Genomic DNA, 22520 nt, shown 5'->3' on the forward strand with positions numbered 1-22520 from the left:
TTGTAACATTGCGTCCAAGCAGTTCCTCAGCGATAGAATCAGACGAAATGAAGGGGGGTGAGAGGGAAAAAAAGCGAACTGGCAGCGTCGCCCTTTGTTTCTAGCCAGCTAAAGAAATCGAGGGGATATACCGGCGAAACCTGTATTCACTGTGTGTAAGTCAGATGAACCGTGTTTGTTCTCGTAGAGCGCATAATGTAAAGAGAAACCACATCAGTATTTGTGTAATTATGTGGACATTTGTTTCCTTGTTTGCTTTTGTCGATTTGTTCAAGAGCTCGTTCTCCACAGCAAGACCGACATTATAGCTTCGGTGGCAGCGGCAGAGGGGGAATGAATGAATTATTCTTTTTGGAAATCTAGCTAGAGCGGGGACTGAGCCAGGGGTACGGGAGGCGAGTAGGATCATTTGGGTTAAAAAGTGAAAGATTTTTGTATTTTTAGCTGTTATTTTGCCATATCAATGGCCAATAGCGAAACGACTAGACTCACAGTTAGAAACATGATGGAGGACAGCATGGCCGGCTAGCAGGCTGAATCCAAAGTATAGCAAGCAAGCAAGCTAGTTGTTAGCTAGCTAACCGACTGTTTTGCCTGTCTTTGTCTTTTCTCTTAATTGGTTACCCACACTCTTCTAACGTTGTCTCGAGTATTTTTGGCTTACTGATTTATATAAACGTTTGTAATATATATTTATCTTCTCCTCAATACGAATATATTCAGAAATGGTCTCTGTAAATAATATAAAGCTGTTTCCTTTGTTTATTAGCTAGCTATAGCTTAGTAGCCACAGTAGTCTCACTTCACAAGCTAGCAGTTAACTAGCTAGTCGAGCGAAAACGGTTTGTTGAAGAAGGCTTGCTAACAACACTGGCTGTATTTGATCAAGCTCATCCTAATTACCTAATAATAATCTCCATAATGAATATTACATGGAGTTTGCTGATTTAGCGTTAATCCACGGGCAAAACATTTGGACTGGATCGTAACAAAGCTACCATTAGATTGCCTTTCAACAGGGGGAGGTTGGGCTGTATTAGTCTGGCTAGCTTCCGTGCTGACTTTTCCTACATACAAACACTGAAATAACACTGGTACTTTAGAGTCACTATTGGAATTTTTAAATAAATCACCGATTTTGGACAACTGTATTTTGCTAACAGTTAACCATCTATTCAGCCATCTAGTTAACAATCTTTGTTTATAGCGTTACACTTTTGCAGCTCAGTTTTGGTTAGCTGTCATTTGCTATCTGCGTGAAATTTAGCAAATGTTTGTTGTTTTGTTGCAAACTTTCCCACGATCTTGTTTTGTGATGTTACCCTTGTTAGCATTACATGGATGTAATTATCTGTCATTTAGATTGGTATTGAAAAACTGAAAAAGTAATTACAGATTTCTGTGCATTGTTTCGGTTGTGTAACACTGGCATAGGTCGACTGACTGAGATAAATGAGAGTTCTGAATCTCTTCCCCAAATCGGTGCAACCTCAGTCAAAACGTTTTCATTATTTCATGCTGTTACAGTAGTACAATGTGGTTATAAGATAATTACATTTTTGGATGAGGTGTTAAAAAAAGCGGCCACTTCCGTTGGTTGTGTTGTTTAATTTTGTACTTTCTTGAAGTAGCGCCATACGGCAGACGTAGCCTACATTGCTCTCAGGTTTTACCGGTTTCTGTTTACTTTCGCGAACTCTCTGGCGCGCATAATATGATGTCATGGTCACGGTCTCGCTATTTTGGTGTCAGCCTCTGATACCAGTGTCACCATCGGGCTTTGTTGAATCATTTTAAGGGTTATAAGCAAGCAGGGGATTAAGCATGAAGTAGAGTTGTGTATGGAGGAATAAGTAAGGGGTTGCTACCCCGGGTTAAAGAGAAGGCACCTGCTATGGCTACAGAATTCCGTACCAGTAGTTTGTGTATTATCGGTCCAGAATTGTATTTCCATGCTGCTACTGTCGCCACGGAAGTATTCTCCATAGATCTTTCCGTATGGTTTATTCCCATTCCGTAGCATTAGGGAACATGGTGTTTGTCGGTGCAGAGGGTCAAAAGAACGGTTGCCTCCCCCGCTGTGGTGAATCCTAGTGCGGCGTGGCCCCTCCGGTCGCTGGCGCTCCCTCCTGTCGGTGCGCCTCAGTCAGTTTAGGTCGTATGTTTAGTCAGTAACTTTGTGACATCAGAAATTGATTAAAGTTACTTACCCTAGTCAATTAATTAAAATTGGGCATGATGGAACCGAGCCCTTTTAACTGTTTGGAAGTCAGCAATGCTGCTTTGGACTATTAAGCCACTATTGATACGGATCCATAGCAATATTGCCGATCTCCCGCCACGGAATTCTGTACCAAGTGTCTAATCAAGGCCCCTTAATACATTCGACATGGTTTTAGTGCATAGTACAATTAATATAAGTATATTTGAAAGAATGTATTATTATTCACAAGTACTATCAGCTAAGTTTTCACTAGTCAGTATTATGATTATGTTTTATTATGATTATATTTTTTTCTGTCTTTTTTTGCCTGGCAGTTACCCAATGTAGTTATGCATTCTAGCAGGTTAAAAAGCAGTTCAAGAATGCCTTTCATGATTTAAAGCAATCCAGTGGACTTAATGGATCCCAAAGTGCTTAAGAGGCTTTAATAATGCTGTCTTTATTAGACCTTAAAATAATCCAACATGCATTGTCAATAATAATTTATACTTTATAACTTTATTCACCTTCATAAGAGGTTTTACATTCATGTGGTTTGGTATGGTGTTGTATTTGTAAAAGAGGGAGGAGTAGTGATGTCCACTTTTGATAAATAACCTTAATGCTTCTCAATCATGCTCTTGAGAAACTAGTGGACCACGATGGGCAGTGCTGTGTTATGAACTGAAGTTAACTGGAATCAAGCCAGGAGCTGATTATTTTCTCTTTCTCTCTCTGCAGGACAGGACAGTGCTTTACTGCATTCATTCCTCCAGCATCTGCTGACAGATGTCCACTCCTGACCCCCCCATGGGAGGGACCCCTCGCCCGGGTCCCTCCCCAGGTCCTGGGCCATCTCCTGGGGCCATGCTGGGGCCGAGCCCTGGACCATCTCCTGGATCAGCCCACAGCATGATGGGCCCGAGCCCAGGGCCTCCTTCCTCAGGTCACCCCATGCCACCTCAGGGACCCTCAGGGTACCCTCAAGAGAACATGCATCAGATGCACAAGGTAAGAACCAGCAGAGCTTTTCTCTCACTAGGGTCTGTAAGCAAAGCTTTTGATTATTTCTGCTACATATATATGGAACAATGTTTTGCTACATCCTAAAATTACAGATTAATATGTCATTATGTCAACATTTCAAATTATGGACCCCGTGTTCCAGTTCCAGTTGTACCTCACAAAAAAAGTAAAAGTCATCAAATAGGTTCCTTAGATTTAAACAGGATTCTGTACGCAGGGTGATCTATGATCTTTGAGATTGTGACTGTGCTTGTTGTCTTCTTCCCCTGCAGCCCATGGAAGGCATGCATGAGAAGGGCATGCCTGATGACCCACGCTACAGCCAGATGAAGAGCATGGGCATGAGACCCGGTGCCCATAGTGGCATGGGCCCTCCTCCCAGCCCCATGGACCAGCACTCCCAAGGTGTGTGTGTGTGCCTGCTCATGTGCCCTGCCAGCAGAGATGTTGGTAGCTGTGCTCTTAACACACGCTGAACTTTGAGTTCCCAGCTTATTTCCATTTTGCTGAGGCAGAGTGGAGTGGAGTGGAGGGGTGGAGGTCAAGTAGTGATGGCTTAATTTTACTCGCAAGTAATTTAGAAGAAAATCTTTTCAAGAGTTGACATGTTGAGTGAAATGAGCAGATTATTAGATCATAAGGACATATTCACTTTCACAGCGCAACCAGAATGTCTTAACATCAGTTGCTGTGGTGTACACAAATGATATGACCTATTTCCTTGTGGTCTCATAGCAATGGCTTTACCAATGGAGGGAAAAGAATAGAATAGAAGAATAGAATAGAATATATTTATTTGTCATTGCACAAGTACAACGAAATTGAGGTAGCAGCTCTCAGACACAAAAACAATAAAAATATAGATTGAACATATATATATACATATTTACACTATAAAAACACAAGACATATAACACAACAGAGAGACAAATACAGGTCAGTTTTGTGCATTGTTAAGTGCTATGATGGCTCTGGGATAGAAGCTGTTTCTCAGCCTGTCTGTTTTTGCTATGATGGTCCTAAAGCGTCTCCCTGAGGGCAACAGTTCAAATAGGTGGTAACCAGGGTGTGTTGAGTCTCTGAGGATACTGTGGGCTTTTCTGAGGCAGCGTGTTTTATAAATGTCCTCAAGAGGTGGAAGAGAGCAGCCAATTACTTTTTGCGCAGCGGTAAAAGGACACTAACAGTTTCTTTTTTAATTTGTTCTTCCTGAGTAACCTCAGGAAATACAGCCTCTGTATTTGGGGCATGGATCCGTCGTAAGGGCGCCAGCCAGCTGCACTGTGAACCGACCCAGCCAATTTCTCCTCTTTCATCTGTGCTGCTTTGTTCTGGAGTGTGTGTAGCAGAGAGAGAGAGAGAGAGAGAGAGAGAGAGAGAGAGAGAGAGAGAGAGAGAGAGAGAGAGAGAGAGAGAGAGAGAGAGAGAGAGAGAGAGAGAGAGAGAGAGAGAGAGAGAGAGAGAGAGAGAGAGAGAGAGAGAGAGAGAGAGAGAGAGAGAGAGAGAGAGAGAGAGAGAGAGAGAGATTTCCCCTCAGAGACAAAAACACAGGCAGCTGTCAGAGTCACGAGAGAAGCAGAGCAGTGGAGCGTGTACGAGTGAAAACACAGGGACAGTTCATTCATACTGCTTCCTATGCTTCGCTAAATATTTATAATACTTACTGATAAACATGCTAGTGTGGTTCATACTGCCCTCTAGGTCCCTCGCTAACCATTAAGTGTCTCTTTGGCTGTTTGTGAAATCTGTTCTGTGTTTTATTTTTGAACCAGTCGTAGCCTTTTGCTGTTTTTTGTAGATATTTCTCTCTCTCCATGCGTGTTCATCATCACCCTATTGGTCTCCTCCTCCAGGTTACCCCTCTCCTCTTGGGGGCTCTGAGCACGCTCCCAGCCCCGTCCCAGCCAACGGCCCCCCCTCTGGCCCCATGATGCCCTCGGGCCCAGGCGGGGTGCCCATGGAGGGCAGCGACCCCCAGAACATGTCCCAGCAGCAGCAGCAGGGCAGGAGTGGGGTGCCTGGTGGCCCTGGCTCCAGCGGCCCAGGAGGTGGGGGCCAGCCCGGCGGCCCAGGAGGTGCCGGCGGACCAGCAGGACCCACGCCCTTCAACCAGAACCAGCTGCACCAGCTACGCGCCCAGATCATGGCGTACAAGATGCTGGCGCGTGGGCAGGTGCTGCCAGAGCACCTACAGATGGCAGTGCAGGGCAAGAGGCCCATGCCGGGAATGCAGCCACAAGGCATGCCCAACATGCCACCTTCCTCCGGACCCGGAGCAGGACCTGGGGCAGGCCCCGGGCCTGCAGCCGCCAACTACAACAGACCTCATGGTAAGAGGGAAGTCTGGGGTCCTTGGAGTAAACAGAGTGATTACCTGATGCAAAGAATTCCAGCTGGCCACATAGTGACATCTGCTGGTTGGATTTGAAGATATTGAGCATCAGCTTAGCTCAATAAAGAGCTCTAAACAGCTCAGCTCTCGTGTCCATGTGAGTCTGCAGTGTAAGGTTGAAATATAAGCGGTTGTATTTATTATTTCTCCTGTCCCCTTCTGCAGGAATGGTTGGACCCAACATGCCTCCCCCAGGACCCTCTGGAGTCCCCCCAGGTATGCAGGGGCAGCCCACCAATGGACCGCCCAAATCCTGGCCTGAGGGTGAGTTCTGCCCAGACAGACTAAAGGCTGAAATATACTTCTACGACTCCGTTACTCCGTGGTCACGCAGTTGCCTCGACAGACTCGTTTTCATTTATGGTTCTCAGACGGTTGTGGGTGTTGTAAAGCATTGATAATGATGTATTGACGGAGTAAAAATGTGGGAGGTCAGACCACGGAGAGGTGCTCGGAGAGGGTTTGCAACGTCGGAGAGGGCTCTCCGTGTCTCCGTGTGCTCTGCGGTGAAATTAGCAATACTTCAGTATGCAATGGATTGCCTTTTGACGTGCAACGTTCCTGAAAACAAAAAAGTTTTAAACACGTCATTGAAGTTTATTTCTACCTTTTGACGTTCTAGAAAAAAATAGTATAAAATGTAATAGCCAGAACAACTCCCACTTAGAATAGTTTTTCATGAGATTTCAGCCATTATAATTCACAGTGCAAGTAATGGTATTAGAGGAAAATATGCCCCTATTTAACAGTTACTGAGATGATCTAATTGTGTCTTCCCTCCAGGCCCCATGGTGAATGCTGCACCCCCCTCCAATGCCCCACAGAAGCTCATCCCCCCTCAGCCCACTGGCAGGCCCTCCCCCGCGCCCCCCTCAGTTCAGCCTGCTGCCTCGCCCGTCATGCCCCCTCAGACCCAGTCGCCTGGGCAACCACCCCAGCCGCCACCCATGATGCTGCATCAGAAGCAGAACCGCATCACGCCCATCCAGAAGCCCCGTGGGCTTGACCCGGTGGAAATCCTGCAGGAGAGGGAGTACAGGTGAGAGACACACACACACACACACACACACACACACACACACACACACACACCTTGAAACATACCCACTAAATACAGGTAGGACTGTATCTTTGGCTGCTTCCGCATGCTTTAATACTCTGCATAGTAATATTTCTGAACATGCTTGTGTGACAGGCTGCAGGCTCGTATTGCCCATCGCATCCAGGAGCTGGAGAACCTCCCAGGCTCTCTGGCTGGAGACCTGAGGACCAAAGCGACCATTGAACTCAAGGCTCTGAGGTTGCTCAACTTCCAGAGACAGGTGTGTCCTCGGGCCAACTTTGACCTGCATGCGTGTCTGGAGATGGGTCTCCACATTTGAGTCATTGTTGATCAGTGTAAAACAAGGCTGTATTCTGCAGGATTAATTGTTTAGATGTCAAATGCTTGTGTATATTTATAAAAGCAATTTTGCACGTGTCTTGAAAATATTATGGATAATCAAAAGTTATGTCTATAGGCTTTAGTAATGAAACTAAGCACTGTGTTTAAACATGCACTGAGTGACACACACTCTCTCTCTCTCTCTCTCTCTCCCCCTCCCTCTCCAGCTGAGGCAGGACGTGGTGGTGTGTATGCGGCGTGACACGGCGCTGGAGACGGCCCTGAATGCCAAGGCCTACAAGCGCAGCAAGCGGCAGTCCCTGCGTGAGGCCCGCATCACAGAGAAGCTGGAGAAGCAGCAGAAGATCGAGCAGGAGCGCAAGCGCAGACAGAAGCACCAGGTACCCTCACCTCACCAATGCCACACTGCAGTATGACTAGTCCTTCGTCCATCTGTCCATCCTTTATCCATCTGTCCATCCATGCGCTCTGGCGCTCCTTTTGACTTAGTGTCTGTGGAGATACTTGACTCGTGCTGTAGTTACTGATTCCCAGATTAGCATTATGCATCCCATCAGGTAACAGTAATCATGCGAAAATGGCTGGATCTGTTGGGTTGAATATGGTGAAGTAGAGACTAAAGCTTAAAGGATTGATGTATGAAACCTCTGTTCAAGATATCAGATGTAAAATCATCAAATGCACAAATGAATCATTTCCCCTGTGGTAGGATTCTCAGTTTGTACTGTACATTGGCTCTAAATGGTTCTGTTTGTGTCTTGTTCTTCAGGAATACCTCAACAGCATCCTTCAGCATGCCAAGGACTTCAAGGAGTACCACCGTTCCATCACAGGCAAGATCCAGAAGCTGACCAAAGCCGTGGCCACCTACCACGCCAACACTGAGCGCGAGCAGAAGAAAGAGAATGAGCGCATCGAGAAGGAGAGAATGAGGAGGCTGATGGTGAGGCTACATGGACACACACACACACACACACATTGATATTGGCTGCACACACAAACATGCACACATGTGCATAAAGGCTACACAAAGGTTCCATCACTTACACTGCTCTCTCACCAAAGGCTGAGGATGAAGAGGGCTACCGAAAGCTCATCGACCAGAAGAAGGACAAGCGCCTGGCCTACCTGCTGCAGCAGACGGACGAGTACGTGGCCAACCTCACCGAGCTGGTGCGTGCACACAAGGCTGTCCAGGCCGCCAAGGACAAGAAAAAGAAGAAGAAGAAGAAGAAAAAGAAGGTGAGGGAAAGGGGGAGAACAATAGCAGGTGACAGGAAGCTGTCATTCTTCTGCTGCTCACACACTTTGCTCTAAAGTTTGAAACGACTAAGCGGAAATTGTCAGTGTGTTAAATCTGGTGTGAATGTGTGTGTGTTGTGTTTCCTTCAATAGCCAGAGAATGCAGATGGTCAGACCCTGGGCCCAGATGGAGAGGTCAGTGTGTGTATATGTGTGGGTGGTGTAGCCCAATAGTTACACTCTGTTATTTATATATATATATATATATATATATATATATATTTTGAGCGTGTGCTGAACTTAGTTAACTTGCACAGAAGCACTGGCCCATCATGCAGATCCAACAAACTTAGGCCACAAGCTAAGCTGGTTAGTATGCTAATGTTGTGCTCCTCTGCTGCGGCTCCTGAAGCCTCTGGATGAGACCAGTCAGATGAGTGACCTGCCGGTGAAGGTGATCCACATGGAGAGCGGCAATATCCTGACTGGGGATGAGGCCCCTAAATCTGGCCAGCTGGACACTTGGCTGGAGGTGAACCCTGGGTGAGTGGCACAAAGGGATGGGTCTTTGAGTTCATGTGTGTTTTCATCTGAATTGTGTGTGTGTGTGTGAGAGAGTGTGATGGTGGCACTAAACTGATTTCTCTAGACCTCTGTTTCGCATAGGTATGAAGTGGCACCACGTTCAGACAGTGAAGACAGTGGATCAGAAGAAGAGGAGGTACAGTCACTCTCTCTGTATTTCTCTCCCTCTCTCTCCTTCCAACCATCTTTCTCTGACTCTACATGTCTGTTTCCATATGTTGAGACAGACTAGAGATGGCTGTTCTAATTGCTGTTTTGCAACGGAACCTGAGCATGAGTTTCATTTCCACTGTGCCCCCCCCCCTCTCATCTCTGGTAGGAGGACGACGAGGATCTGCCACAGACATCTCAGGCTCCCATTGTGGAGAAGAAGTTGATTCCAGACCCAGACATCGCGGAGGTGGATGAGACGGACGTTGCATGCATCATCGAGTGAGGATTTCTCTTCTCGTCCCTTTTAGTCTCTCTTTATCACCACGGCTGCCCCCTTGACCTCATATCAGAGCTGTTTATAGTGAGGAAGGTCAAGTTGGATTCTGTATATAAAGATGGCGCTCTCTGCAAGTCTTATCTGTCTCTTAATGGATTGTCCCAGACCCAGCTGCCACGACAGAATGTTTGTGGGTATGTGTGACGTGTCCCTGGGTCCGACTGGTGTCTAGCCTTGGAAACAGGTCAACCTCATAGAACCAAAAAAAACAAAACAAGAAAATAGTTGTCTCCACTGTCCGCCAGTTCCACAAAGGGAGCCATGTCAGGTTTCCACTTTGTGTTTGACAATCGATGTTGGTGTTTAACGTTTGAACACTGCCCGTCAAATAGGCCTTCCTCTCCCTCTGTCTCTCCCAGAAACGCCAAGCAGGACGTGGACGACGAGTACGGGACAGCAGCGTTCAACCGTGGCCTGCAGTCCTACTACGCCGTGGCCCACGCCGTCACAGAGACGGTGGATAAGCAGTCCTCCCTGTTGATCAACGGCCAGCTCAAGCAGTACCAGGTAACGCACCAACACCGCGTGACCTCACCTCACTCAGTGCATCGCTCCAGGAAGCCCAGAGAACACGCGTGTAACTCAGTGGTCCCTGCGTGGTTAAAGCGGAGACTGTATGATTTTTTTTCTCCGGATGTCTCACACTTTTTGTCTCCTTTGTTTCTTGTCTGTCTGTCTCTTTAGATCAAGGGTCTGGAGTGGTTGGTGTCCCTCTACAACAACAACCTGAACGGGATTCTGGCTGATGAGATGGGCCTGGGAAAGACCATCCAGACCATTGCTCTCATCACCTACCTCATGGAGTTAAAGCGCATCAACGGACCCTTCCTCATCATCGTGCCCCTCTCGTAAGTGAAGGCTCACCGGCTAGGCCCTGTCCGTGCCTCTCACTCTCTCTGCCTCAATCTGGGTTTCCATCCAACTCCTTTGCATTAGCATTTGAGGTGCATTACGAAGGAATATAAGTCCGTGCTCGTTTCCGTGCACTGTGTTATCCGAATGAAAAATGGGACACCCTCCTAATCAAGGGAGGAGTTGTGATTTGATGTGAATAAACCAGTTTCCTTCTACCTTACTTGCATTATACCTAATGTGAATCCCCTCTAGTGAATTCATTTCTTCTTTGATTTTATGCAAATTCCAAGCATTTCCACTCTGGATTTCGAATGGTCACAAAGTTGGATGAAAACCCAGCTAGAGTTTCACAATTTTTTTTTTAATCTGCCATTCTCAAATAAAACATCTGTATCATCAGTGCTTTTATTTTTTTTTTTATTACAAGAAATATCTGATCCTAAGTCCTACCGTGTTTTAACACAACCCGTTTGCAATGTGTGCTGGGGTGGTAAGAAGAGGCTACAATACTCTGTCACTCTAACCAGCATCCGTTATTTTCAGAACCCTCTCCAACTGGGTGTATGAGTTTGACAAATGGGCTCCATCTGTGATAAAGATCTCTTACAAGGTGGGTGGACAGGTGATGCGCTGATGTGTGAATGATGCAGCTGATATGGGTGTTCATTTAGAGAAGGATTACAAGGCTAGGTGTGTTTGTGTGGGTGTATGTAGTGTGATGGTGTAAAATTGTATGAATTGTGATTTGTAAGTGTAGTCTTAGACGTCAGGTTTTGCTCTTTAAAAATCTAAATTCTTTGAAATGGAAGAGAAATGAGGAATGACTAACTGCATTGTAATCTTATAGTTGGGAATAAGAAATGCTATCATTCAGTAGGTTGTGTACATGGATAACAAAACTGGTGTGTGTGTGTGTGTGTGTGTGTGTGTGTGACAGGGATCCCCACAAGCTCGCCGCGCCTTCGTCCCCCTGCTGCGTAGTGGCAAGTTCAACGTGCTGCTCACCACGTATGAGTACATCATCAAGGACAAGCAAGTACTGGCCAAGGTAAGCCTGCTCCCAACATACGCCTTATGCTCTCCCAAATTCCCACAGACATGGGAGATTTGCAGATATAGAAAACGAGGAGGGAACCTTTGGCGACCTTGAACGTATTCTTTCTGAGTAATTGCCTGACATTGTTTCCACAAACAAACAAGTAAAACAAATGCATAAGCAAACAAAAAAATGCATAAGCAGAGAGCAAAAAAATAACTTTCACCCTTGAGAAAAGCAGAAGACCTTTTGTAAAAAAAAAAAAAAAAAAAGTTCTGGTTAAAAGTGCCTCAAGACATACATGCTCCCAATGCCCCTGCCTGTACCCATACAGCTCCGCTGGAAGTACATGATCGTGGACGAGGGCCATCGCATGAAGAACCACCACTGCAAGCTGACGCAGGTTCTGAACACACACTACCTGGCCCCGCGGCGAGTGCTACTCACGGGGACGCCGCTGCAGAACAAGCTGCCCGAGCTCTGGGCCCTGCTCAACTTCCTGCTGCCCACCATCTTCAAGAGCTGCAGCACCTTCGAGCAGTGGTTCAACGCGCCCTTCGCCATGACCGGAGAGAAGGTGGATACAGAGACGCACTCCTCTACCTTCTTTATCTTCTGTTCAATATTACACTGTCAGAGGTTCCTCTCTGTACTCTTTTCTGTGCTGCCCTGTTCTTCAATAGCTATTGTGTGAGCTTGGGTGTGCTGCGTTTTCAACAGGGCCAAGAGGTTTTTTTTTTTTTGTTAATGTCTTTTTGTTTTCTTTATTCCTCCTAGGTGGACCTGAACGAGGAGGAGACCATCCTGATCATCCGCCGTCTGCATAAGGTGCTCCGCCCCTTCCTGCTGCGCCGGCTCAAGAAGGAAGTGGAGGCTCAGCTCCCCGAGAAGGTCTGTTCAAAGCAAAAAAAACATTTCACGAAAAGCAAACGTAAACTCTCAAAACTCCACTCATTCGTTTCTGGAAGGGTCCTAAAAGTTGCTGGTTAGTGTTTGTGTTCATTGCTAGTTGCCAGTAAAACTTGTTAATGTCCAGCGGTTTTCGACAGGAAAAGACATTAAAAGTTTTGAAACCTCAGGTCAGCTTCAGGCGATCAGGCACGATGGTAGACCACACACAAACTAGCTTGCCAGAATCATTCAAAGAATGTATTAAATAGAAGCACACGTTTATACACTATTAAAACAAATAGTTGCTTTGCCACAGAGCAGGGAAGGAAGGCGATGGCGAGCATTAACTCCCCGTCAAGAACGTAAAGACAAATCTGTCCTCTCCTGATGTATGTCCCTGTTGGTCCACCAGGTGGAGTATGTGATCAAGTGCGACATGTCCGCGCTGCAGAGGGTGCTGTACAGACACATGCAGGCCAAAGGAGTCCTGCTCACCGACGGCTCCGAGAAGGACAAGAAGGTGAGAAGGGAACAAGATGTGGACTAATATACCATCCATTACACACCATACATTACATGCCATACAAGTAGTGTTTTGCCATGACCAAATGTCTCATGTCTCTCTCTCTCTCGCTCTCTCTCGCTCGCTCGCTCACAGGGCAAGGGGGGCACCAAGACTCTGATGAACACCATCATGCAGCTGAGGAAGATCTGCAACCACCCCTACATGTTCCAGCAAATCGAGGTGAGGAGTCTCACTTCAGCGTCCCCAAACACCCCCTTCCTCAAGCAGCCCCACTGCTCTCTCAGCCCCACCATAACTACAGAGATGAACACCACTCCAGAATGTCTAAAGTTGCATTGTATTCGGGACTGTTGTAGATCATGGCATTTGTTGTTTGTCTGTTTTTATTTCACACTCAAGTTTTCAAATTGTTCAGTTGACGTGGCATTTGCACTGCGTTTGCCGGCTTTTGTGTGTTTTCCTTCCCTTCGGCTCATCATGCCTTTTGTTTGGGTTTGTTTTGCAGGAGTCTTTCTCCGAGCACTTGGGTTTCACCTCGGGCATCGTGAGTGGGTGAGTGTTATGATGGCCGCTGTGTCATGGTAGACTCTCAGTAGGCAGCAAGCAGTGTCTGTAGTCCAGTGTGTTGGGAGATGGTCATATTACTTCAACTGGTAGCCAGTGCAAACTTCCAGCATGACCTTGTGACCCTTGACTTCTCCCCAGGCCTGACCTGTACCGTGCCTCTGGCAAGTTTGAGGTACTGGACCGGATCCTGCCCAAGCTGAACGTCACCGGTCACAAGGTGCTGCTCTTCTGTCAGATGACCTCCCTCATGACCATCATGGAGGACTACTTCAGCTACCGCAACTTCAAGTACATGCGTCTGGACGGTGAGAGGATGCAGCCTGTCTTGTCTTCAGTTCATTCTCAGGCTCCTTTTGCTCTGGATGAGTCCGTCCTATTAGGCCTCTGTCTCCAGTACTGGCACGCTGTCTCTCTCTTTCTCTCTCTCTCTCTCTCTCTCTCTCTCTCTCTCTCTCTCTCTCTCTCTCTCTCTCTCTCTCTCCTCTGTGATCCTTCTCTCTTTGAGTTATCTCCATTTCCTCCGTCCTTGACGAGTTGATTCTCTTGTCTCCTGTGTCTGTCTTTGCTTTATCTCCTGGTGATGATTTAAATAGTTCTGGTTTTCCTCACATCACAGGAACCACTAAGGCCGAGGACCGTGGCACGCTGCTGAAGAACTTTAACGACCCCGAGTCCAAGTACTTTGTGTTCCTGCTGAGCACCAGAGCTGGAGGCCTGGGCCTGAACCTGCAGTCAGCAGATACCGTCATCATCTTCGACAGCGACTGGAATCCCCACCAGGTAAGGACATCACCCACAAGTCCACCACAGTTCCATTACACACATACTGTTAACATTTGATCTGGACACTGGTTAGGTTTGTTATTCCTTTTCCAAAGCTCTCCTCACCAGCAATGATTATATATCATTTTTTTTTCATATCATATTGGCTTAGAAAATACAAAAAGTCTCTTGTTCTTTTACCATCACTGTGTCGTCAGTTAAAAGAGAAACCATTGAGACACACACGCACACACGCACACTTTCTGTTCCCTCCAATCCTGTTCTGTATCCGCTGAGCCTCACCTCTGTCTCCCTCTGCCCTCTTCAGGACCTGCAGGCCCAGGACCGCGCCCATCGTATCGGGCAGCAGAACGAGGTGCGCGTGCTGCGCCTCTGCACGGTCAACAGCGTGGAGGAGAAGATCCTGGCCGCGGCCAAGTACAAGCTCAACGTGGACCAGAAGGTCATCCAGGCCGGCATGTTCGACCAGAAGTCGTCCAGCCACGAGCGGCGGGCCTTCCTGCAGGCCATCCTGGAGCACGAGGAGCAAGATGAGGTACAGGAGTCTCAGCTTCAATTTGTTCATGTGTATGTTTTACAGAGGCAGAATGTGTTAATTCACAAGAGATGGGAAGGGAGTGTTTTAGAATGTGTCACAATGTGTTAATTCACAAGAGATGGGAAGGGAATGTTTAAAAAATGTGTTCATTCACAAGAGATGAGAAGGGAATGTTTTAGAATGTGTCAGAATGTGTTCATTCACAAGAGATGGGAGGGGAATGTTTTAGAATGTGTCAGAATGTGTTAATTCACAAGAGATGGGAAGGGAATGTTTTAGAATGTGTCAGAATGTGTTCATTCACAAGAGATGGGAGGGGAATGTTTTAGAATGTGTCAGAATGTGTTAATTCACAAGAGATGGGAAGGAAAGTCGGGGGAGTAATGACGGTGGTTTAAGCATGCTGTGGTTGAGTAATTATAGTGTTGGGAAATGTGGTCAATTTCAGTTTAATTTGTGTGGTGCTCAGTCTGCACCGTAAAAACAGTCCTTTCATCATTCATTCATGTTATGACTGGTGTCGTTGGCTGAATGTGTGTCTCTTTTTGGTTTTGTTAACATTTTTATTTGGATTGTGAAGTCTCCGGTATCGATTGTCCAGGAAGAAGATGAAGTGCCAGATGATGAGACTGTAAACCAGATGATTGCAAGAAGCGAAGAGGAGTTTGACCACTTCATGGTAAGTCCAGTTCCACTGCTCAATCATCTAAACCATCTTCTACCTGAGTAGTCATTAAGCCATAGAATATTGGTTATATAACGCATGGGTTATAAAAATTATATTTCACCTGTAACTGTATCTTTTCTTTCTCTCTCGTCTCCCTTCCCTTCCCATTTCTCTCCCTCTCCTCCACTAGCGTATGGATCTGGACCGTCGCCGCGAGGACGCACGGAATCCCAAGCGTAAACCGCGACTGATGGAGGAGGAAGAGCTTCCCTCGTGGATCATCAAGGACGACGCCGAGGTGGAGCGGCTCACCTGCGAGGAGGAGGAGGAGAAGATCTTCGGGCGCGGCTCCCGCGCGCGCAAGGAGGTGGACTACAGCGACTCGCTCACAGAGAAGCAGTGGCTCAAGGTGAGGCTGGGGTCAGAGGTCATGAGAGAGGGTGACAACAGGCTGAAAAGACCATTTTCAACAATGTTTCCAGGCTAAAAGGAAAATTGCTTCAGGTTAATTATAAACACTCTGAGGTTGGCTCTCAGTCCTGCTCCTTGGTTACCTGTTCTGCTCCTTGGTTACCTGTTCTGCTCCTTGGTTACCTGTTCTGCTCCTTGGTTACCTGTTCTGCTTGTTCTCCATCTATCCATTCTCTGCATAAAAGACTGAACTCTTCAGCCGCCATGTTGTTTAGCTGAATGACACTAATGTAAATCGGGTGTGCAGGATCAGATATAGATAGAAAGGCAGGGGCAGCTGAAGGAGTAGAACTGGGACCCTACTTTAGGAGTTTTCCCCCCAATGGTTCCTGTCTGAGGTGCCTAGAGTGAGCAGTAGTGACAGCAGAGCTGCTTTTGGAATGTCTGGAGCAGTTCCTCTCCGCTGTCTGAGCGCTCATGGTAACCTCTGCCCCCCCCCCCGACTACAGGCCATAGAGGAGGGCAATCTGGAGGAGATAGAGGATGAGGTGCGGACCAAAAAGACCACTCGCAAGCGCAAGCACCGCGACATCGAACCTGGCCCCGCCACGCCCAGCTCCAGCGGAGGTCGCAGCAGAGACAAGGACGAGGATGGCGGCAGCACCAAGAAACAGAAGAAACGCGGGCGTCCCCCGGCCGAGAAGCTGTCCCCCAACCCCCAGTCCCTCACCAAGAAGATGAAGAAGGTCGTGGACGCTGTCATCAAGTATAAGGACAGGTGAGGACAACTGTTCGCACAAGGAAGGGTTTTGTCCATCTGTCTTTTTATATATGCCCATTCCACCATCTAGATGTGAATAACTGGGTTTCTAATCAACTTTTTAATGCAACTTTTGAACAATGGAATAGGAAGTTTTAAGTTGAATAAGAAATTAACTCACTAGAGGGGGGTGGATTACTGATTCTTCATATAAGGTCAAATGCAACTAAGGAAGATGGAAACGGGTTTGTTCACATTAAATTGCATTTGTTGAGATTGTATTACTTGTTTCTATGAAAGTTGACCTGACAGTTTTGAAGCCACAGTTTACAACTCTGTCCATGATTAGGGGAGTGTCCATTTTGAACTCTCATAACACAGTTGATGGAAACGTCGACAGACTCCCATTTCCTTAAGCCAAATTTTCATGAATGCACTTAAAATATGCATTTTTCTCACTCTCTCTCTCAACCCCCTTTCGCCCCATGAGTTTATTGTCCACTCTGTTTGCTAACTTTGTGTTGCATTTCACCTGTCCCAGCGTCAATGGCCGTCAGCTGAGTGAGGTCTTCATCGTGTTGCCCTCCCGCAAGGAGCTGCCCGAGTACTACGAGCTCATCCGCAAGCCTGTGGACTTCAGGAAGATCAAGGTGAGCCTGCAGTCCCATGTAGCACATCTGTGCTCTGCCCAGTCTTTGTCATGTATCCTCATGTAGTGGCCCACAGTCAGAGCTGAGTGTACGCAACATATCCATGACCTCCCGGTGCTGAACTCTCTGTGGAGGTTTAGCCTTCCATGGGATGGGGAGCACCTCCTTATATATCTCCTTCTGACTCGTCGTCTTCTGTTCTCGCTGTGTGTGTGTGTGTGTGTGTCCCAAACAGGAGAGGATCCGTAGCCACAAGTACCGCAGTCTGAATGACCTGGAGAAGGACGTGATGTTACTCTGCCAGAACGCCCAGACCTTCAACCTGGAGGGCTCACTGGTAAGGCACTGGACATTAAGGGGGGGGGGGGCGAGCGAGTGAATGAATGAGAGGAAGAGAGGAAGCAGTGGGCTAGTGACAGCTGAGATGCCATACTCAGAGTTCCTCTTTTGTCCACCACTGGGCCATGTTAAAAGGGAGATCAGATCATGGTCAGATTTGAACACGAGTTCCTTGAGCTTAACACGTGAGTGTGTGTGTGTGTGTGTGTGTGTGTGTGTGTGTGTGTGTGTTCCTCCCAGATCTTCGAAGACTCCATCGTGCTACAGTCAGTCTTCACCAGCGTGCGTCAGAAGATCGAGAAGGAGGAGGACAGCGAGGGCGAGGAAAGTGAAGAAGAGGAGGACGATGTTGATGAAGGCTCCGAATCGGAGTGTAAGAATCCCCTCTTTATCACCCTTACGTTTTACTCCACATTCTACTGCCTTTGAGCCTTTTCATTTTATTCTGACGTTTATTTTAGGACTGCCTGTGTGTCTCATTTGTTTATCCTTGTTGTGTTCGTGTGTTTTATTCCTTTTCCTCCGGTCCTTCAGCGCGCTCGGTGAAGGTGAAGATTAAGCTGAGCAGGAAGGAGAAGGGGACAGAGCGAGGGAAGGGGAGGCGGCGTATGGGGCGTGGCTCCCGCGCTAAACCAGTAGTGAGCGACGATGACAGTGAGGAAGAGCAGGAAGAGGTAAGAGACCGACCCCCCCCCCCCCCCCCCCCCCAACACACACACACACACAATCTGATGTCATACACACTTATGCTCTCACATTCACACACCGGAACTGTACACATTAGTCACCTAGTTGCAGGTGTACAATTGTGTGTAAGTTATTTGTACGTTCTTGGCATGTGTTATGAAAACTCCTGTTAAGTGTGTGTAGTCAGTCACTGTACTGTAGTGGAGGTTATTGAAAGCTGATTGTGTGTGTGTGTGTGTGTGTGTGTGTGTGTGTGTGTGTGTGTGTGTGTGTGTGTGTGTGTGTGTGTGTGTGTGTGTGTGTGTGTGTGTGTGTGTGTGTGTGTGTGTGTGTGTGTGTGTGTGTGTGTGTGTAGGAACGTTCCGGAGGCAGCGGCAGTGAAGAAGATTAAGCCTCTACAGGACCAATGCCCCTCTTTACCCCCACCACACATGCATACTCACACACACCTGTGGCCACTCGACATCATCTATAAACTTGTGTGTGCGTCTGTATGTGTGTTCTGGGTGGGAGGAGTCAGACCGAAGACTGGGGTATAGTTTGACTTTAGATGAGCAGATGTTTTTTTTTTTTTAGTTACATGTGTATCAGATGATGAAATAAAAATGTGCGATTAAATTTAAGAAAAAACAAAAAACAAAAAAAAAACAAATCCACCTCCATATTTAAGCAGGCAATCCCGATCTAAACTGTAGAAGCGTTTACGTCTTTGGCTGTTTGTTTGTTTGATGGGGTTTTTTGTTTGCGTTGAGATGTGTGTGTGTTTGGGAGCAAATCAGACGAGGGCTGACTAAGGACCACACAGAGGGTTTTACTTGACATTTTAAAGTGAAGCGTTTTCATTATTTTTTTTTTTCTTCCTTTTTCATCACTTATGCTGCGGAGTCGAACCATTCCCCCCCACCCCCACCTTCCCCCCTGAATGCATGTTGTGTGTGTGTGTGTGACTGTGCGTAGAAGTGCACGTGGAAAACACGGAGTTTCACCAACTTTTCTTTTTTTTTTCTCTAACGTTTCTCTCCGTCTCACTCTCTTTTCCTCCCTTGTTTTCCTCCGATGATTAATTTAAGGAAATTTAGCGGGATCAAGGTACGTCCTGCTCTCTCGCCCTCAGCTCATGTAGGTGAGGAGGGGGGACACGGTGAAGACTCTGTCTTGTGTCAGTGTCACTGGATTTCCAAATCTACAATAAAGGCATCTCATTAATCCACTCAAGTATTTCTGTTTTCATTCCACGAGTAAAACACAAGGGTGTGACTTCTCGATGCTGCATTTCTGTTTTTCATGTACACTCCAGGGGGCGCTCTAAGTCGTGTACTTGAATAACCTTGGGGGCAGGCGAGTTTGCCGTGACTGAAGACCATATCAGATACAGGTGTTCTGCGTTGCAGTCACATGTGAGAACCTGTATAGCTCCGTTATATGGACATTACTCAAATCATCTGTCCAGGGAAAAAACATTACTCGGTTATCTTTCCTGAAACACTGCTTCCATGTTTCAGTTTCCATGAAGAGCTGTAGTTCAACTAGCGACCCAACCCTTGTCCAAAATAAACACATAAGGAAAAAATGACAAATGCAAATCCACCCCCCCCCCCCCGAAACTATCTTCCAGTCCTGGGTATCAGTGCATGGATGCACACATTTTTGACCGATTACTCCGTTAAAGTGCATGATCCTGGCCATAAACTCGAGGGGCCACATTGCTGACTTGTGTGATCTGCTCCAAGAAGCAGCCAGTAAAGGCTTATTGGCCCCCATTCTCCGAAAAACAAGCCAGAGCTCGTTTATCTTTTCCCGCTCCTTCCTGGTACCCACATGTTTGACCCTAACTTCCTCTGTCCCACATATGCTTTGCATAAGCCCCTAACTCACCCATCGCACCCCACAACATACCCCCTGCCTGACCCTGATCCACACAATACTTCCACGAACTCCCCCCGCCCCTGCCCCCTCCTCTTGGAACCCAGTGGTGATGCAGACCTACTCTATCCATGCTAGATCCATGCTAGGGCCAGGGGAGGGGGCGGGTCACACAGCTAGCCTATCCTATCCCTGCAAGCCTGTTTTTAACCTCCCCTCTCCCCCGGGCATGAGGGGGTGGGGTCTGAGCGGGTCCATGTGCGTGCACTGATCAAAACAAACACGGGCAGGTGGTCCACTGTGTGTGAGTGGAGGGGAGGCCCTGCTCTCCCCCTATAGGGTGACGCACAGGGACCTTTGTTGTGAAGGTCTTCCTTGGCTGATGGGGGGGCAGCTGCTGTAGACATCATTCAGAGTTGTGCGTACACAGGACACCTTTTGCGTGTGGGAGCCTGTCTGTGACTGATGCAATGGTTGAGTTAGATTTCAGATTGTGAAAGTTCCACCCTACTGGTATTTTGTGAGGATTTCACAATTTGTGTGATTCTTGAAGCAATGTGTTTGTGGTTATAGCGGTAATGAGTGGTGTTTGGCTCAGAAAATGGGTACAGTAAACCTCTCATTTCTTGCAGGGACGATGAAAGGCACCACACGGAGCTGTATCATTCATTTATAAGCCCTCAGTCTGCAAACCATCAGGCTTTTTATGTATGCCTTGGGGCTCTCGGACATGGGCTGCCGCTGAAGCTCAGCAGTGACTGATGTAGCGTGAACCCCCCTCCCTGCGCGAGCCATGTTAGTAGGACAGACATGTCTACCTTTCAAACACGTGCATGACCTGTGCCCTCACTCATTAAACCTCTATATCCTCATGTTCCTTAGTTCCAAGAAAGAGCTAATTCCCCAAAAAGTGCTTCCAAATGTCTGAGAGTATGTGGAGTTTTGTTTTAGAGAACCAATGGGGCTGTTGGTGTGTTGTAGATTGTGGTTGAAGGCCTGCTTATCTCAGGCATGGTTAGCCCAGTGCATTGTGGGTGAAGGCCAACCTTATTTCAGCCATGGTTAACCCGGTGCATTGCAAAGGCGCGTTTGTGTCCTCAGAGCGTCCCCATGTTGTCCTCAGTCTGTCCCTGCACCACCTCTGCAGAGGGCACGCAGGGAGACATCCAAGTCTACACAGCACCTACGTCTGCTGTGTCCCCGCCTGACATGGGAGGGGAGAGAGGGCCGGGACTATGATAAAGGTATAGAGGTAAAGAGAGGGATAGAGAATGAGAGGAAACTAAACATAGTGTGTCGTTAGGTCGGTAGATGAATTCTGAAGAATCGTACGGTGTGTGCACATGTGTGGGTGTGTAATCAAACCGGTCAATCAAGGGTGGGGGTGGCGTCCGGTTTCCTCTGAATGGCAGGCGGAGCATACAAGGTGAAGACATTGACTCATACCACCTCACCTGCCTCCCTCTACGCAAACTCACACATACAACCTTCTGTTTAATCCTCTAGGTTTTATCAGGACAGCAGGACTTTGGGGGCACGCCAGAGAACCATCATTAACGGGGACTCGGCCCCCTACCATTACATAGGAATGAATGATGAGTGGTTCTCTAGGCCCTAAGGTGTTTCTGTTTATGCATTAACATACATCTACATTTACATACATCTACTCTCTGCACAAACCTATTGTGTTATCGTATTTACAGCATTCTCCAACCTCAAAATAGGAGAACCTTTAATGTTTCTAAGTCAAATCTTGAAGGGGTTTCCTAAGGCAACCATTTGTAAGACCCCCCCCCCCCCCCCCCCCCCCAAGAATGTAACGAATTAAAGTAGATCCACCCAAGGGACAGAATTACGCTAAGCGTTAAAGGAACCGCACGCTGCATCCGATTCCAGCAGATGACCATGTGTGGACTAAACTCAGAATACGAATCTGATCTGAGGTCAGACCTGGCGAAGTGTTTTCCTTTATAGCTGACCATCACCATGCTGTCCCTGTCCAAGCCCCACTGCTCTGCCATTCTTCTCCAGCATGTGGTTTACCTTTGATTTGATGCTGCAGCAAAGGCCTCTTTGGTTTTACTCTCACCCTTTGTTAGACTTACTCATTTGAGGTGTCAATTGTAAGGCATAAACAAGAGGATATTTTTAGCGCAAGTACCAAAACAGGAAAGCTGTGTAAAGAAAAGTACAGTAGCTATCTGACCGAGGACTATAGTTCCAGATGTGTCTATGGAGATGTTTTCATATCTGACCGAGGACTATAGTTCCAGATGTATCCCACTTTCTTGTCTCCTGTCTAAAAGGGTGAACTGCTGTTTTGCTGACTAATGCAGGTGACCTGTGTAATTAAAAGTAACATGGGTAACTTGTGTATCTCAAAGGCTGTTTTTCTCTCTGTCAAATAAGTATGTAAATACACAAACACACACAAAAACATACAGTTTTTGTCAGAGTGTTGTGTAGGGGTAGGCTGGCACAGGTCATGTACATCCCTGTGTCTGCGAGGATCCCGTGCTGTTTGTCCAAATCGTTTGCGAGTCAATCAACAGTCGGTTCCCACGATTGAAACTAGAGTGAACAAATATAAGATTTATCAGAAGC

The 22520-nt window shown here is 47.1% G+C and overlaps 1 protein-coding gene across 1 annotated transcript; it reads left to right on the forward strand.

The window, feature by feature from the left end:
- Positions 1–40: 40 nt before the first annotated feature.
- Positions 41–19263, forward strand: smarca4a (SWI/SNF related, matrix associated, actin dependent regulator of chromatin, subfamily a, member 4a). The gene is made up of 34 exons (XM_031572812.2): positions 41–155; positions 2945–3214; positions 3502–3634; positions 5083–5559; positions 5787–5885; positions 6405–6660; positions 6817–6943; positions 7233–7406; positions 7796–7969; positions 8092–8268; positions 8422–8463; positions 8681–8811; positions 8935–8989; positions 9173–9285; positions 9703–9850; positions 10028–10191; positions 10742–10808; positions 11136–11246; positions 11569–11811; positions 12012–12125; positions 12538–12645; positions 12784–12870; positions 13157–13203; positions 13357–13523; positions 13835–13998; positions 14309–14536; positions 15120–15218; positions 15397–15615; positions 16127–16395; positions 16919–17027; positions 17263–17364; positions 17607–17739; positions 17901–18040; positions 18409–19263. Exons 2-34 carry the CDS (start codon positions 2993–2995, stop codon positions 18442–18444), a joined length of 4935 nt encoding a protein of 1644 aa, XP_031428672.1. The 5' UTR covers positions 41–155; positions 2945–2992; the 3' UTR covers positions 18445–19263.
- Positions 19264–22520: the final 3257 nt, after the last annotated feature.

Source organism: Clupea harengus, chromosome 1, assembly GCF_900700415.2.
Source record: "Clupea harengus chromosome 1, Ch_v2.0.2, whole genome shotgun sequence".
Taxonomy (NCBI): Eukaryota; Metazoa; Chordata; class Actinopteri; order Clupeiformes; family Clupeidae; genus Clupea; species Clupea harengus.